General features: G+C 39.2%; 1 protein-coding gene across 3 annotated transcripts in view; it reads right to left on the bottom strand.

The window, feature by feature from the left end:
• The window catches only part of LOC128638504 (oocyte zinc finger protein XlCOF8.4), a 149,162-nt gene that overhangs the window by 28,930 nt on the left and 103,156 nt on the right, over positions 1 to 17,076 (bottom strand). For all 3 annotated transcript variants that reach the window (XM_053690495.1, XM_053690493.1, XM_053690494.1), the window contains exons 7-8: positions 16,563 to 16,670; positions 3,795 to 3,902 (exon numbers count right to left, since the gene is read on the bottom strand). In XM_053690495.1, the coding sequence (XP_053546470.1) occupies positions 3,795 to 3,902; positions 16,563 to 16,670 (216 nt within the window). The remainder of the gene's footprint in view (positions 1 to 3,794; positions 3,903 to 16,562; positions 16,671 to 17,076) is intronic.

Here is a 17,076-nt window from a genome sequence, read left to right as displayed (position 1 = left end):
TATCGCTTCTCCTGATATATTTCAATGGCAGCTTGTTTCTAAATATTCCACTATCATCAAATGGAATGTGAAAATAAAAGGCGTGGAGTAGGGTTTCAGAGCTCAGCGCACATAGAAGGGAGAAAAACAAAAACAAAATTATGGTGCAGTATGTCAGTACTAGGCAAATAAGACACAAAAAGTGAGATAAAAATTGCTCACCTTATTAAACCTCAAACATGTGAGGTATGTTAGATGCGTGGAGGGGATATAATCCCTATCTGTGGTAAAGATGTTCCTTGACTGGTGTGTAGTACTTTTTAGCAGAAAAAACTTAATATCCCTGAAGCAGATATGTGCTGGTTTTTCAAACAAACTTCTCCTCTCTGGAGTAAGGTAGAAAAACTTTATTTCTTGTTGTTGTTTTCTTCTTTTTTACTGTATTCTTGAAAAGCTTCTCCTCTCTGGAGTATGGTATAAACTTTATGTATGCCAACCGGTTTGTACCCAGTTTACACACAGTGAGACCAATAATGAGTGATCTCTGCAGCACTCATGTGATGTGTTTTAAAATGATGCTTACAGGGATGTATTTAAACAATGAATCCAGTAGGTTTCTCTTTTTCTGAGCTGTAAAAGTCTTTCCTTCCCTACTGCTCCTTATACTTACCTGTATCTGGACTTTAAAAAGAGGACATCAGTTTATTATTTTATTGGACATCGAAATAAAAGTGTTTTTATTTATATTTCACTCTGTGTCCCTGTAAGCATCATTTTAAAATACATCACATGAGTGCTGCAGAGATTACCCATTATTGGTCTCACTGTGTGTAAACTGGGTACAAACCGGTTGGCATACATAAAGTTTATACCATACTCCAGAGAGGAGAAGCTTTTCAAGAATACAGTAAAAAGAAAGAAGAAAACAACAACAAGAAATAAAGTTTTTCTACCTTACTCCAGAGAGGAGAAGTTTGTTTGAAAAACCAGCACATATCTGCTTCAGGGATATCACGTTTTTTCTCCTAAAAAGTACTACACACCAGTCAAGGAACATCTTTACCACAGATAGGGATTATATCCCCTCCACGCACCTAACATACCTCACATGTTTGAGGTTTAATAAGGTGAGCAATTTTTATCTCACTTTTTGTGTCTTATTTGCCTAGTACTGACATACTGCACCATAATTTGTTTTTGTTTTTCTCCCTTCTATGTGCGCTGAGCTCTGAAACTCTACTCCACACAATGTATATATATATATTCGAGAACTATACAGAGGGGACGCAATGGCAATATGAGCTTCTATTAGATACTTTATTTCATATACAGACTTAATAGCCTTTATAAACGTCTAAATGACATTGTGGTGCAGACCCTTAAATGAAACATTGTATGAAATGGCTCAGAAAGTAAGCCTCAGGATTATAATCCTGATGTAAAGACAGTGGATACAGCACTCTTTTTAGTGGGCCCACTATTGTGATTGCAGGGTTTACTATCTATTTCTATCTACTTGCAATCATTTTTGCATTTGTGATTATTATTTTCTGGTTTGTGTTTGTATTTCCAGGATGTGGGGAGTTATGCCGTCCCACCATTAAAACTCGCTTTTGAAATTATGATTGAATTGAGCGTGTTTTTTCTAAAAAGAGTTCTGTATCCCCTGTCTTTACATCAGGATTATAATCCTGAGGCTTACTTTCTGAGCCATTTCATACAATATATATATATATATATATATATATATAAACACCGTTTCACCCGATCTAACTGTACACATATTTGCAATGGGACTATTAACATGTTGAGACAGATTTGGAATCTGAGGCGAACAAAAAAAAAAATTCTCTCCTACCAGAATATCTAAATCAGAAAAACTAAATTTCTTATGGTCAAGGCAGAAGATTCTCTATTTTCTGCTTTTTCTTTTAAATCAGTTGAAGTCACAAATAACATTGGCTGCATAAAACTCCTTTCCTTGAAATAAAACAATCTCACTAAAAAAAAGAGTAAAATGTAATGATCGACAATTAAACCTTACAAATGGAACAACATCCAAAGTGTCTGCCATAAAACGTGTCTAATTGTTGTTTCTTCATATGCATGATACATGTTTTGTCGACTATGTCCCTTAAATGGGAGAGTAAAGACCTTGTAATTACAAGACATTTCTGTTGTTTTGCTATAGAATAACATATCAGCCAAATATAAACATTTTTAAAACAAATTAAAATCGTGTTTTCTGCAACTGTTTTTATTAGGCAAACTCCACCCACCACTTGCCTAATTTGGAGAAGCCAATCTAGGCTTGAGTCTGCAGACAACAAGGCTAGCCATAGTCATAATGTTAATATAAAATTAATTTATTTACTATTCTTATACATAAGATCCATTAGGGAAAGAGGTGTAGCATGCAATAAAACTCTATTAGAAGACAATCTGATTAGGGCTGTAACTAACGTTTATTTTCATAATCGATTTATCAAACGATGATTTTTTTCGATTAATCGGGAAAAAAAAAGAAAATCTTATATTTAAAATAAAATCCACAAACCAAGTGTTACATATAAACTTCAGACTGAAACTTTATATTAACACAACTGTTTGTCCAATATTTAAGCAGCAGAACCCATTTTATAAATAAGCAAAACAAAACCACAAGGTTTTTGAAAAGAGGTACAACTAGAAAGAGGTAGACTATCGTTTTTTATAACATTCTGTTATTCACACTTCCAGAAAGTTTGCATTGAAATTCAAAAATTTCAACTTGACCATATGTTCCTGGGTCCTGACTGAGACTGGCTCTCTTTTTGCAAGCATTATTGTCTGCAGCAGAGAAGAGGCACTCAGATGGTGTTGAGGTGCCTGAGATGCATAAGTAGGGTTTTGCCAATTTCACCAAAGTGGGATATTTATCTTTGTTAGCTCCACCAATGCAAGGGGCATTTTAATAGAGTAAGTCTGGACTTCATTCTAACATAAAAATATATTGAATATCTATATTCAATGGTAAATAACCAGCTATAAGGTTAGGGGAAAAAATATCTAGTCCACTCTTAAAATAACAGATATATACTTATAGGAGGTTGAATTTAGTACATATTACAATTAATTAAAAAAAAGTCAAAAACGCTAAGGACTATATATCAATAACAGGACAAAGCCTTACAACATTTATCTATATAGTAAATATAATCAGCAATAGCAAGAGATGCGCTAATAATTGTGCAAACAGATAATAATACAAATCAATTCAAATAACAAATCCCATCAATCTAGGGCTAGGTGTAATTAACAATCTCGGCACTATATCATGCAAAGCATATTCCCAAATCTCTTGATTTAATATAAACAATCCTAATGATGACTCCTGATATTTCTGGGTTGCACATAAGCCAGGAGTAGCTGTAAACTTAAACTGTCCTGAAAAAATTAAAAGTAAATATCTGTAGATGTCCTTTAGGCTAAGGGCATAACCATAAAACACAATATCATGTGCAGGAGCTCATCGGAGTGAAGCAGCTGGTGCCGTGCACAGACAAACTAATTGCAAACCAACTAATTGATAATGAGATTTGTTGACAACTATTTTCATACTCGATTATTATTGATTATATAAATCAGTTGTTGCAGCTCTAAATCTGATGTAGGCTGGTGAAAGAGGAGTTAAATTCTGCCAGATTGGCCAATGACCCCTCAACAAATATAATCAGAGTTTCTTCTATATTGCTAAAAATTCTCCATTGTGTTTTCTCAAAAGTGAAACATTTGTAGTAGGAAATGACTATCTAATGTCCTAAATGGGCACTCACCTGTGCTAACATTGTCACAGATGTCGTGATCTGGAACATCCAGTTGGCTCCTTACATACAGATCTTCTGTCTGCTCGTCACTTAATAAGGCTTCAGTCTTAATTTCACCTGTACAAATCATTTAATAATGATTACACTTATTGTTTACACAAGGTTTCAAGTTCATACGAAAGTTATGGTTTAGCATATTCCCCCCTGGAGTAAAAACAAGATAATTGTAAGTTTGGATATCTTTCTTATTATAAAGAATATTCTTTATAAAGTCCAAGTCTCATAGGCAATGACAACTGCCTCCATTAGCTTCACATTGCATCTACAGACTCTTGGAACTGTTGATTAAAGGGATAGTCTAGTCAAATTTAAATTTTCATGACTGAGATAGGGCACGCAATTTTAAACAATTTTCCAATTTACTTTAATAATCAAATGTGCTGTGCTTTGCTCTCGTGGTATTCTTTGTTGAAAGCTAAACCTAGGTAGGCTCATGGGCTAATTTATAAGCCATTGAAGGCTGCCTCTTATCTTAGTGCATTTTGACAGTTTGTCACAGCTAGACAGTGCTAGTTCATGTGTGCCATATAGATATAATTTTGCTCACTCCCGTGGAGTTACTTATGAGTCAGCACTCATTGGCTAAAATGCAAGTCTGTCAAAATAACTGAAAAAAAGGGGTCTTAGATACAAGGTAATCAAAGTAAGGTAAAAAGTATATTAATATAACCATGTTGGTTATGAAAAACTAGGCAATGGGTAATAAAGGGATTATCTTTCTTTTTAAACAATAACAATTCTGGAGTAGACTGTCCCTTTAACTCTCGATGGCAGAACAGTCACTATAAGAGTTGATTTTTTTTTTTAGCACAATAGGCCTTACATGCTCAACCAACCTATCAGGCAGGTATCTATGGCTGCTTGCCAACAAGGTTCTTCCAAAGGAAACCCTCTGAAGATATTAGACTTTTAGCCAACAATTAAAAGAGACATTTTTTGTTGCATCTATAAAGGGGTCATTTTAACATATAAAAGCAATGTAAAAAGGTTTTAAACATTTTTTTAGGCGGACAATAGAGTAAAGATTAAACTTCTATCATTTAAATAGAGCACACAGCTTTAAACAACTGTCCAATTTACTGCTGTTATGAAATAAGCTTGTTCTCTCTGTATCTTTTGTTGAAAAGAATACAGGTTTGCACTACTGGTAACCATTTGCTAATGGGTGGTTGCACATATATATCTATTGCTATTGGCTCTCAATATGTCTTCAGCTAGCTCCTAGTAGTGCATTGCTGCTCCTAAGCATATTTTTCAATAAAGGACACAAATAGAACAATGCAAATGTCATAACAATGAATATTGGAAAGTTGTTTAAATTTGCATGCTCTATCTAAATCATAAAAGTGTAATTTTGTTTTTACTGTCCCTTTAAATGGACTGGATAGAACATGACATTTTAAACAAACAACTTTCCAGTTTATTTCTATTATGAATTTTGCTTAGTCTGTTAAAGAATAATACTTGGTGAGCTCAGGAGCGTGCACCTGTCAGCAGTGTGGGCAACAAAGCTTATAGCTATGTTACACATAGTTGCAAACACTGCTGCCATAGAATGCTAGACATGTGCACGCTCCTAATCTCCTTTCAGCCAATCTATATTTACTATTCAGCAAATGATATCAAGAGAACAAATCAAATTTCACAACAGAAGTAAACTGGAAATGGAAATTTGTTTAAAATTGTATGTTCTATCTGAATCATAAATATTTTATTTTTGACTTTACTGCCCCTTTAACATTTTGAAACATACTCCTTAAAGGGGCGAAAACCCTAAGAAACATGATCATGTTTACAAAAGAGAATGAAGTATTTTGGTACTGAAATTCCCCAACACAGCTTGTTCTTGTTACTGTGACTCCATAATAAAACAGATGACTTTTTTACAGTGTTTTACTGAATTAATAGTGTAGCTTGTGATGTTACTGAATACAAATTGTGCATGGCAGGTGCTCCCCAATCACAACGGCACTGTGATGCAATTATGTTTCAATTAGGCCTTGTTTATGCCAATGATTCCCTGTGCAATCCTGTACACATTTGTATGCACAATAGAAATAAAGTTTAGGTCTGTGCTTCGTTTTGTATCTCTTCCACACAGTGCACTTGTGACTGTAACTGCTGTGTGTTTGTAGCTCTGAGACTACATACAGGGCATTGATGCTTTTAAAGGAACAATAAACACCATACACACATCATGCACTTCCCTCTAATCATGGGTGCTGCCATTTTGGAACCTAGGTTACACTGTAGGTATCTGAAGGAGAGTGGCTGCACATGTGCAAACAGGTCAGCACTGGAATAGAAAGCTAGATTTCAACCTGCTCGCACTCGAGGGAGGCAGGGATTCGTTTTAATATTATGCTTATAAAATGGCCCCATAAACACAGACAGATCTTAAATCCTTGCAGTCAGGGGAACATAAGTAACTTTTATAAACCAATATTAATGCAGCACATTAAAGGGACACTGAACTATTTTTTTTTCTTTTGTGATTCAGATAGAGCATACAATTTTAAGCAACTTTCTAATTAACTCCTATTATCAAATTTTCTTCATTCTCTTGGTATCTTTATGTGAAAAGCAACAATGTAAGTTTTGATGCCGGCCCATTTTTGGTGAACAACCTGGTTTGTTCTTGCTGATTGGTGGATAAATTCACCCACGAATAAAGAAGTGCTGTCCAGGGTCCTAAACCAAAGATTGGCTGGCTCCTTAGCATAGATGCCTTCTTTTTCAAAGAAAGATAGCAAGAGAACAAAGAAACTTTGATAATAAGAGTAAATAAGAAAGTTGCTTAAAATTGCATGCTCTATCTGAATCACAAAAGAAAAAATTTGGGTTCAGTGTCCCTTTAAGGTGTTTTTGTTATTTTTCTCGGGGGGGGGGGCTTTTGAGAAGAAGTGTTTTTTTGGGAATTTAAAGGAATATTAAACTGTATCAATTGTTCACATGTTGATAAAGAAGACTCCTATCTAGAGAGCACGGACATGCCTGAAAACATAAGAGAAAAACAACCTTGCCCACTTTAACCTTTTCACGCCGTTATGCTGTTGTATTCCGTCACAAGGGCACTGGGCTTTAAAGCCGTTATGACGGAATAAAACATCATAGCTAACGGCTGTCCTGAAGCCTACTGCACTTGCAGGATTTGATCGCGGTCTGTAGGGCGTTCCTAGCGTCATAGGGACGCCCCCCAGACCCAATCCCATAATTGAAATCTCGGGATCGTTTGCACGATCGTGTGATTTCAATTTGACGCTGTTCCGATGTAGACTTTTTAACCCGGTCACGAAAGGGTTAAATAAAGAGAGAACAGTGGTGTAAGCTGAAATGGTACAATAAAAATACCAATGGCATATTTAGAGAAAAAAAAAAATGCCACAAAAATATTTATATAATATTTATTTATTTATATTGTATATTAACTCTTTACTGAATAAAAAAGCACAGATATTATAAATAAACAATAAAAATCTTATGAAAACAAATGGAATACTTGCACTTAATGAATTCAAATACATCAGTAGAAAGCAGCTACAATACAGCAGTGTATGGCCAGACTCAAAGCTGTTCGAGGTCACGTTCCTTCCTCTTGGATATATTAAAGGGACCTGATGCTACAAAAGCTGACTAGAAAATATCACCTGAACATTTCTATGTAAAAAATGTAGATATTTTGCTTCAAAATGTTCTCAGTATCCACATCCCACTGTAAAGGGACTTTAAATGGATATAAAACAGTACTTCTTTAGATTAAAGTAAATATAAAAAGCAACAGATTGTGTTAAAATGAAAAATATTTATTTTCTTGCAAAATGAGCATATAGAAATTCTCAGTCTAGCCCCTGCCCACAGCTAAACAAGAAAGCAGACATTGCAAAACTTAAGTTTTAGGTCACATGATTTTTGCAGCAGACGTCCAATTTTGATCATAGGCAATAAACGGACAAGCTATTTTATTAGCAATGCTTCAAAAGAAACACTATACTTTTGCCTTCCTGTTGAGGCCTCCTCCTCCTTGAGGGGCTGGGACAGGAAGTAAAGGACACTGCAGAAATTTAGTAAAAAAAAAAAAAAAAAGGATTTAAAGGTAAAAATACTTTTAAAAATTATGTTTCATAATGTTGTTTGTATGTTTCAGATAGAGCATACAATTTTAAACAACTTACTTTACTGCTATTATTAATTTTGGTTAATTATCTTGGTTTCCGTTATTGAAGGAGCTGCACTACTGGGAGCTAGCTGAACACATCGGTAAGCCAATGACAAGACGTATATATATGTGCAGCCACCAATCAGCAGCTAGCCCACCACTCCTGAGCCTACCAAGGTATGCTTTTAAGCAAATGATACCAAGAGAACGAAGCAAATTAGATAATAGACGTAAATTGGAAAGATAAACTCCTTTCTTTCCTGGCAGGGAGAGTCCACAATGACATTCCTTACTGTTGGGAAATACAACACCTGGCCACCAGGAGGAGGCAAAGACACCCCAGGCAAAAGCTTAAATATCCCTCCCACTTCCCCCATCCCCAGTCATTTGGCACAGGGAACAAGGAAAAGTAGGAGAAACATCAGGGTATAAAAGGTGTCCGAAGAAAAACAAAAAGGGAGCTACTAAAAAAATTCTAACGGAGGGGGTCGTGGACTCCCCCTGCCAGTAAAGAAAGGAATTTATCTGGTAGGCATAAATTTAGTTTTTTTCCATTAGGCAGGGAGAGACCATGACGACATTCCTTAGTTCGGAAAACAATACCCAAGCTCCAGAGAATACTGAAGGAATAACAGGAGGGAAATAAAGAAAGATGCGGACTCTAATCTGAGTGCACCACAGCCTGCAAAATCTTTCTCCCGAAAGCTGCTTCAGCCGAAGCAAACACATAAAATTTGTAAAATTTAGAAAAAGTATGTAAGGAGCACCAGGTAGCCACTTTACAAATCCGATCCATAGAGGCTTTGTTCTTAAAAGCCCAGGAAGAAGCAACTGCTCTAGTGGAATGAGCCGTAATCCTCTCAGGAGGCTACTGTCCCGCTTTCTCATAAGCCAAACGGATGACACTTCTGAACCAGAAAGACAAGGAAGATGTAGTAGCCTTCTGCCCCCTACGTCGAACAGCATAAACGACAAAGATGAAGATTGTCTGCATTCCTTAGTAGCCTGAAGGTAAAACTTCAAAGCACGAACCATATCCAAAGTGTGAAGCAAACGTTACTTCGCTGAAGAAGGATTGGGACACAAGGAAGGGACAACAATCTCTTAATTGATGTTACGATCTGACACCACCTTAGGAAGGAATTCAAGGAAACATGGTAAGGTGGGTCACACTGTAAAGACAAAATCTCAGAGACTCTACGAGCCGAGGCCATGACTAATAGAAACAAAACTTTCCAAGATAACAGTTTAATGTCCACATTATGCATGGGCTCAAACGAAGCCTGCTGCAAAACACGAAGAACAAGACTGAGACTCCAAGGCGGAGTCACAGGTCTAAACACAGGTCTGATCCTAGTCAAACGTTTGCTGTTTTTTGCACAACTGTGCTGACCACTTTTTACATATTTTGCATGTTTTTAATCATGTTGGAATAAAGCTGAACTTTGAACTTTTTTCTGCGCTTGGAGCGCTCTTTTTTTGTTACCTCTCTGGATTTCCTGTGATCATGGGTGTGTGTGCAGACACACAGGGAACTATGGCTGCCGTCTGGAATCTACTATAAAAGATAGAGTTATCCCACTGTGGAAATTAACTTTATACCCTCTCTGTATTTTGTGCCTAACTCACACTTTTTAAGAATCATCTAACTACCCCAAGGGTGCTCCGCTGTGGAGGTTTGTTTGTTACTTTTATTCTTGACCCATACCTGGGTAGTTTGGCATTGAGATGAGAGGCCATAGGATCTATCTCTGGCATCCCTCATCTGCTGCAAATCTCTCCAAACACCTCGGGGTGGAGAGACCATTCCCCCAGGTGAAAAGATTGTCTGCTGAGGAAGTCTGCTTCCCAGTTGTCCACACCCGGAATGTGGATCGCTGACAGCACACAGCTGTGGGCTTCTGCCCATTCTAGGATTGGGGACACCTCCCTCATCGCTAAGGAACTTCTCGTTCCTCCCTGATGGTTGATGTAAGCAACCGTCGTTATATTGTCTGATTGGAATCTGATAAACAGGGACGAACCTGGAAGGGGCCAAGCCTTCAGCACATTGAAGATTGCACGCAGTTCCAAAAAATTGATAGGAAGAGTGGACCTCCTGTGGAGGTTTGTTTGTTACTTTTAATCTTGACCCATACCTGGGTAGTTTGGCATTGAGACGAGAGGCCATAAGATCTATCTCCGTCATCCCTCATCTGCTGCAATGCTCTCTAAACACCTCGGAATGGAGAGACCATTCCTCCGGGTGAAAAGATTGTCTGCTGATGAAGTCTGCTTCCCAGTTGTCCCCACCTGGAATGAGGATTGCTGACAGCACACAGGTGTGGACTTCTGCTCATTTTAGGATTGGAGACACCTCCCTCATTGCTAAGGATCTTCTCGTTCCTCCCTGATGATTGATGTTAACAACTGTTGTTTTATTGTCTGATTTGAATCTGATAAACTGGAACTAACCCAGACGGGGCCAAGCCTTGAGCACATTGAAGATTGCCCGCAATTCCAAAATATTGATAGGAATACTCGACTCCTCCTGAGTCCACAAACCTTGTGCCTTCCTGGCACCCCAGACTGCTTCCCAGCCTGAAAGGCTAGCGTCCGTAGTCACAATCTCCCAGGACGGTCTCAAGAAGCATTTGCCTCGAGACAGGTGATCTTGACAAACCACCAAGAGAGCGAATCTTTCGACAGGCTGTCCAATACTATCTGTTGTAACAGGTCTGAATGATCACCGTTCCACTGCATAGTTGTTAAGTTCTGAGACAGAATCTGGCAAAAGGAATAATGTTTATACATGTCACCATGTGTCCAATCACCTCCATGGATTGGGCCACCAAAGATCTTGAGGCGACCTAAAGGGCAAGGCACGCTGATGTCAGCTTGCAATGTCTCTGATCTGTTAGAAAGATCCTCATGGATACCGAGTCTATAAACATACCCAGGAAATTCAAACTGGTATTTGGAGTAAGAGAACTATTTTCCAAGTTTATCTTCCATCCATGAAACCAAAGAAGACTCAGAAGAAAATCCCAGTGATCTTTTGCCAGACAAAAAGATGGTGCCTGTTCCCAGATATCGTCCAGTTACGGTGCCACTGCAATTCCTTGAGTTCTGGCCACCGCCATAAGAGCACCCAGAACCTCTGCAAATATCCTGGGTGCAGTAGCTAAACCAAACAGAAGTGCTATGAACTGGAAGTGCTGATCTAGAAAAGCAAACCTTAGGAACTGAAAATGATCCTTGTGGATTGGAACATACAGGTATGCATCCTTCAGATCGATGGTAGTCATAAACTGTCCCTCCTGAACCAGGGGAAGGATTGATCTGATCGTCTCCATCTTGAAGGAGGGGATGCTTAGAAATTTGTTTAGGCACTTCAAGTCCAGAATTGGATGATGAGTTCCCTCTTTTTTGGGAACCACAAAGAGGTTTGAATAGAACCCCAGACCTCTTTCTGATGCAGGTACTGGGACTATCACTCCTAAGGAGGATAGATACCTTACACAATCTAAAAAGGCTGTCCTCTTCTCTGGTATTGTAGGGGAAGGATCGATCTGATCGTCTCCATCTTGAAGGAGGGGATGCTTAGAAATTTGTTTAGGCACTTCAAGTCCAGAATTGGATGATGAGTTCCCTCTTTTTTTGGGCACCACAAAGAGGTTTGAATAGAACCCCAGACCTTTTTCTGATGCCGGGACTAGGTACCGAGACTATCACTCCTAAAGAGGATAGATCCCTTACAAAATCTAAAAAGGTTGTCCTCTTCTCTGGCCTTGTAAAGAGTATGGCAGTATGGAGAGGAGGAATCTGCCTCTGGGAGGATAAGATTTGAATCCTATCCTGTACACTTGAGATACAACCTCCAGTATTCAAGGGCCCTGAACATCATGAAACCAAGCATCTGAGAAAAACGACAGTCTGCCCCCCGGATCGGGGGCCGCCCCTTCATGCAGATTTGTTATCTGCGGGCTTCTTAGTTTGCTTGGACTTATTCCAGGACTGAGCAGGTTTCCAAGTACTCTTGGGTTGCTCAGGCTTGGAGGACGATTGAGTTCTCTGGGACTTGTCTGAACGAAAGCAACGAAAATTAGAGGACTGCCGTCCCTTAGGTCTGTACTTCTTATCTTGAGGAAGGAAAACACCCTTTCCTCCGGTAACAGTAGAAATGATAGAGTCCAGGCCTGGACCAAATAATACTTTCCCCTTGAAAGGTAAGGAAAGGAGTCTGGATTTGAAACCATATCCGCAGACCAAGGTTTCAACCAGAGAGCTCTGCAAGCTAGAAGCGTTTAGACATATAATCTGCATATTCGCATCACAGATAAAGGAATTAGCTATTCTAAAAGCCATAATCCTCTCCTGAATATACTCGAAGGGAGATTCCACCTCAATAAGTTCTGACAGAGTCACACCAGTAGGTGGCAGCCCCAGCCACAGCAGCAACTGCCGCCGCCAGTTGAAATAAAAATCCCATGTGTTGGAACATTCTTCTCAGGAAATTTTCCAACTTCTTGTCTATGGGTTCCCTAAAGGAAGAACCATCTTCCAGAGGGATAGTGATGAGCATGAGTAAGGGTTAACAGCCCAAAACATCGCTTTATGCTGCTGTGTGCCAGTGCTTTGTATACGCTGAAATGGATTAATACAGGGAGTGCAGAATTATTAGGCAAGTTGTATTTTTGAGGATTCATTTTATTTTTGAACAACAACCATGTTCTCAATGAACCCAAAAAACTCATTAATATCAAAGCTGAATAGTTTTGGAAGTAGTTTTTAGTTTGTTTTTAGCTATAGCTATTTTAGGGGGATATCTGTGTGTGCAGGTGACTATTACTGTGCATAATTATTAGGCAACTTAACAAAAAACAAATATATACCCATTTCAATTATTTATTTTTACCAGTGAAACCAATATAACATCTCAACATTCACAAATATACATTTCTGACATTCAAAAACAAAACAAAAACAAATCAGTGACCAATATAGCCACCTTTCTTTGCAAGGACACTCAAAAGCCTGCCATCCATGGATTCTGTCAGTGTTTTGATCTGTTCACCATCAACATTGCGTGCAGCAGCAACCACAGCCTCCCAGACACTGTTCAGAGAGGTGTACTGTTTTCCCTCCTTGTAAATCTCACATTTGATGATGGACCACAGGTTCTCAATAGGGTTCAGATCAGATGAACAAGGAGGCCATGTCATTAGATTTTCTTCTTTTATACCCTTTCTTGCCAGCCACGCTGTGGAGTACTTGGACGCGTGTGATGGAGCATTGTCCTGCATGAAAATCATGTTTTTCTTGAAGGATGCAGACTTCTTCCTGTACCACTGCTTGAAGAAGGTGTCTTCCAGAAACTGACAGTAGGACTGGGAGTTGAGCTTGACTCCATCCTCAACCCGAAAAGGCCCCACAAGCTCATCTTTGATGATACCAGCCCAAACCAGTACTCCACCTCCACCTTGCTGGCATCTGAGTCGGACTGGAGCTCTCTGCCCTTTACCAATCCAGCCACGGGCCCATCCATCTGGCCCATCAAGACTCACTCTCATTTCATCAGTCCATAAAACCTTAGAAAAATCAGTCTTGAGATATTTCTTGGCCCAGTCTTGACGTTTCAGCTTGTGTGTCTTGTTCAGTGGTGGTCGTCTTTCAGCCTTTCTTACCTTGGCCATGTCTCTGAGTATTGCACACCTTGTGCTTTTGGGCACTCCAGTGATGTTGCAGCTCTGAAATATGGCCAAACTGGTGGCAAGTGGCATCTTGGCAGCTGCACGCTTGACTTTTCTCAGTTCATGGGCAGTTATTTTGCGCCTTGGTTTTTCCACACGCTTCTTGCGACCCTGTTGACTATTTTGAATGAAACGCTTGATTGTTCGATGATCACGCTTCAGAAGCTTTGCAATTTTAAGAGTGCTGCATCCCTCTGCAAGATATCTCACTATTTTTGACTTTTCTGAGCCTGTCAAGTCCTTCTTTTGACCCATTTTGCCAAAGGAAAGGAAGTTGCCTAATAATTATGCACACCTGATATAGGGTGTTGATGTCATTAGACCACACCCCTTCTCATTACAGAGATGCACATCACCTAATATGCTTAATTGGTAGTAGGTTTTCGAGCCTATACAGCTTGGAGTAAGACAACATGCATAAAGAGGATGATGTGGTCAAAATACTAATTTGCCTAATAATTCTGCACTCCCTGTAAAAGACAAGTTTGTTAAACTTTTTTCCTGATTCATTGGTGCTGTGGAAATTGTTTTTTTACAGTTTCCAGAGGGATAGTGGTACGCTTGGCTAGAGTCGAAATGGCACCATCCACCTTAGGGATGGAACCCCACAATTTCTGCTGAGAATCAGTGACCAGGAATAGCTTTTTAAAAGTTGACGAAGGGGAAAAAGGAGTTCCAACTCTTTCCCATTTACTACTGATAATATTTGCCAAGCGAACTGGGACAGGAAAAGTTTGTGGAAGCTTTCTGTCCTCATAAACCCTGTCTAACTTAGGAATCTTGGGTTCCTCTAGTAAAGTTGTTTCTGGAACCTCGAATGTAGACAAAACCTCCTTTAGCAAAAAATGCAGATGGGCTTCTCGGTACGAGGGGGTTTAGTACATGAAGTCTCAGACTCCGAGAGCTCACCCTCTGATGCTACAGAGATTAACTCATCCTCGGACTATTGAGACATACTGGCTAAACCCGATTGGAAATGAGCTGAATCTAATTCAGTAGAACTATGTTTAACCTTTCTCTTACGTTTCAGAGATAGGTAAGGCACTATGGGCCGCAGACACAGCAGATTGTAACTGCGTGTTAAAGTCTGCAGGGAAAAAGTCCCCTCCAGTCGGAGTATTAGGTGTTCCGCGGGGAACTGCATGTGAAGCAGTTTGAGGGGATAGGGTAGACATCTCCCGGACCACAGAATCCTGAGAGGTTGACGGCTCAGAGGGACTAATTATGCTGGGGGGGGGGGTAGCAGATTTAGCTCCCTTCTTAGACTTTAGAATTGGAACAAAATTGAGGAGGTGGAAAAACCACCTCCTCCTCACAATATAAACAGGTATTATTAATAGAAGGAGCCGAATCTTATCAGAGTCCTCCATTGCTGAAGATGCAATCCCATAGTAAGAAAAAGATTTAAACAACAATTGCTCTAATTTTAATAATAAAAAGTGGCACCTTTATAACCCAAATGGCTGGGGAACTCACCACCTCCTAGACCCAGACAGATATAGGATGCTCTCCGTAGGATTGCCAGAGTTCCAGCAGTAAGATCGCAAGGCAAATGTAATAAGCCACACCCGATTACGTGGTGTGCAAGAAGGGACCTCCCCTGCTATAAGAAAAAGCGTGCAAAGCTATTAGAAGCTGCGCAACTCACAAAAACGAAGGTAAAACCTGTCTGTTCAATTGCCAAAAAAGTATGCAAATATATCCCCAAACTGTTCCAAATTAATCTCTGAAATAAAAGAGATATTAACCCTTGATCCTATTGAGGTTATGAGGAGTCACACTGTGACCCTAATAACAGGAGACCCTGCTAAATAGTAAAATAAATCAGACTCACCCTCCAGGATCTATGCTGTGGAACAGATACAGCCTCTCAAGTGTGACAGCCTTGCCACGGTGTTCTGACAGGGACCTGAGTGTAAAAAGGCAAGCAGTGTAACTTGTTAACACTGATTGCCCAGGAGCTGTTAGATAGACAGTCTAGATCGCTTCGCAGAAAAACTTTCCCTGCATCTCCAGACTCTAATGTCCATCAATACTCTCACTTAGAGGTTATATGATTACTCAAAACTCAAGTCCTTACTTGAAGGGAACATACCCTAACTATCCAAATCTTCTGACAGTTCTCTGCCATCCTTCTCTAGTGACGAAAGGCAAAGAATGACTGGGTATGGGGGAAGTGGGAGGGATATTTAAGCCTTTGGCTGGGGTGTCTTTGCCTCCTCCTGGTGGCCAGGTGTTGTATTTCCCAACAGTAAGGAATGTCGTTGTAGACTCTCCCTGCCTATGGAAAGAAATTGTATGCTCTGTTTAAATCATGAAAGAAAATTTTTGGACTTTGTCTCCCTGTAAGCAGCCAATCAGTATTTTAGTCATGGGACTTGCAAGGGAGCGTGCACCCTGCATGCGCAGCACAGTTACTTTATTTCTCTCCTCAATTTAAAGACATATAATATAAAACCTTGTGAGGTTTCAGTGAAATCCCAGATCACAGTAATTACCATGCAGATGATAGTAAATAGAGAAGCTGAAGTTTATCTGTTCACAAAGCACTTACTCTGGTGAGCTAAACACATATTAAAACTATCTTCCATTTTTTTTTACATAGAGAAGTTCATGTGATATTTTCTAGACAGCTTTTTACAGTTATGCTGCATAACTTTAAAGTGATTTACCCTATGCTTAATTTGTCCCTTTATGTTCACTTCAGTAGAATTCCCTTTGTTTACCTTCTATGGAGCCTAAAATCTTACGGTTAATCTATTCTCTAACCATTTAGGATACTAAGCAAATAGGGAGCATGAATCACATATGTAAAAAACATACACTCACCAGTGCTGATACGGTCACAGATTCCCTCCTCTGGAGCTTGCAGTTGTTTTCTTACACACTCATCTTCTCTTTCGCCAAGGTTTAATACAACTTCTGTTTTAATTTCACCTGCATGATTATTATGCAAAGCTAATTACAATTTATTGCTGCAAAGTTTTTTTTTCTTTACCAAAAAATGCAAATCAGTCTAAAAACTTGAAGCCACAACATTTAAATCTCTGGATTTTAAATGTATAAAAAATAGCACCATATTCTACTTGGAGAAAAGAAAATATCTTCTAATGCCTGTTACTTATATAGCATCTTCTACACTTCGGTGACATGTACAGGGATATAGCAGTGCAGAAGGAAAATGATCAATCGCACAGAAATACGTGGTATGTCTTCTTGGCTAAGCCGTGAAAACAGCAGAGATTGCGAACATAAGGAATAGGCAGGGACAAGGGGTGGCCCATAGACTTCTCTGCAAAACTGAAAGCAAGAACTGTTTTATGTGTGTGTGGGGGGGGGGTTG

The sequence above is a fragment of the Bombina bombina genome, chromosome 8, assembly GCF_027579735.1.
Source record: "Bombina bombina isolate aBomBom1 chromosome 8, aBomBom1.pri, whole genome shotgun sequence".
NCBI classification, from domain to species: Eukaryota; Metazoa; Chordata; class Amphibia; order Anura; family Bombinatoridae; genus Bombina; species Bombina bombina.
This window is presented reverse-complemented; position numbering and strand designations above follow the sequence as displayed.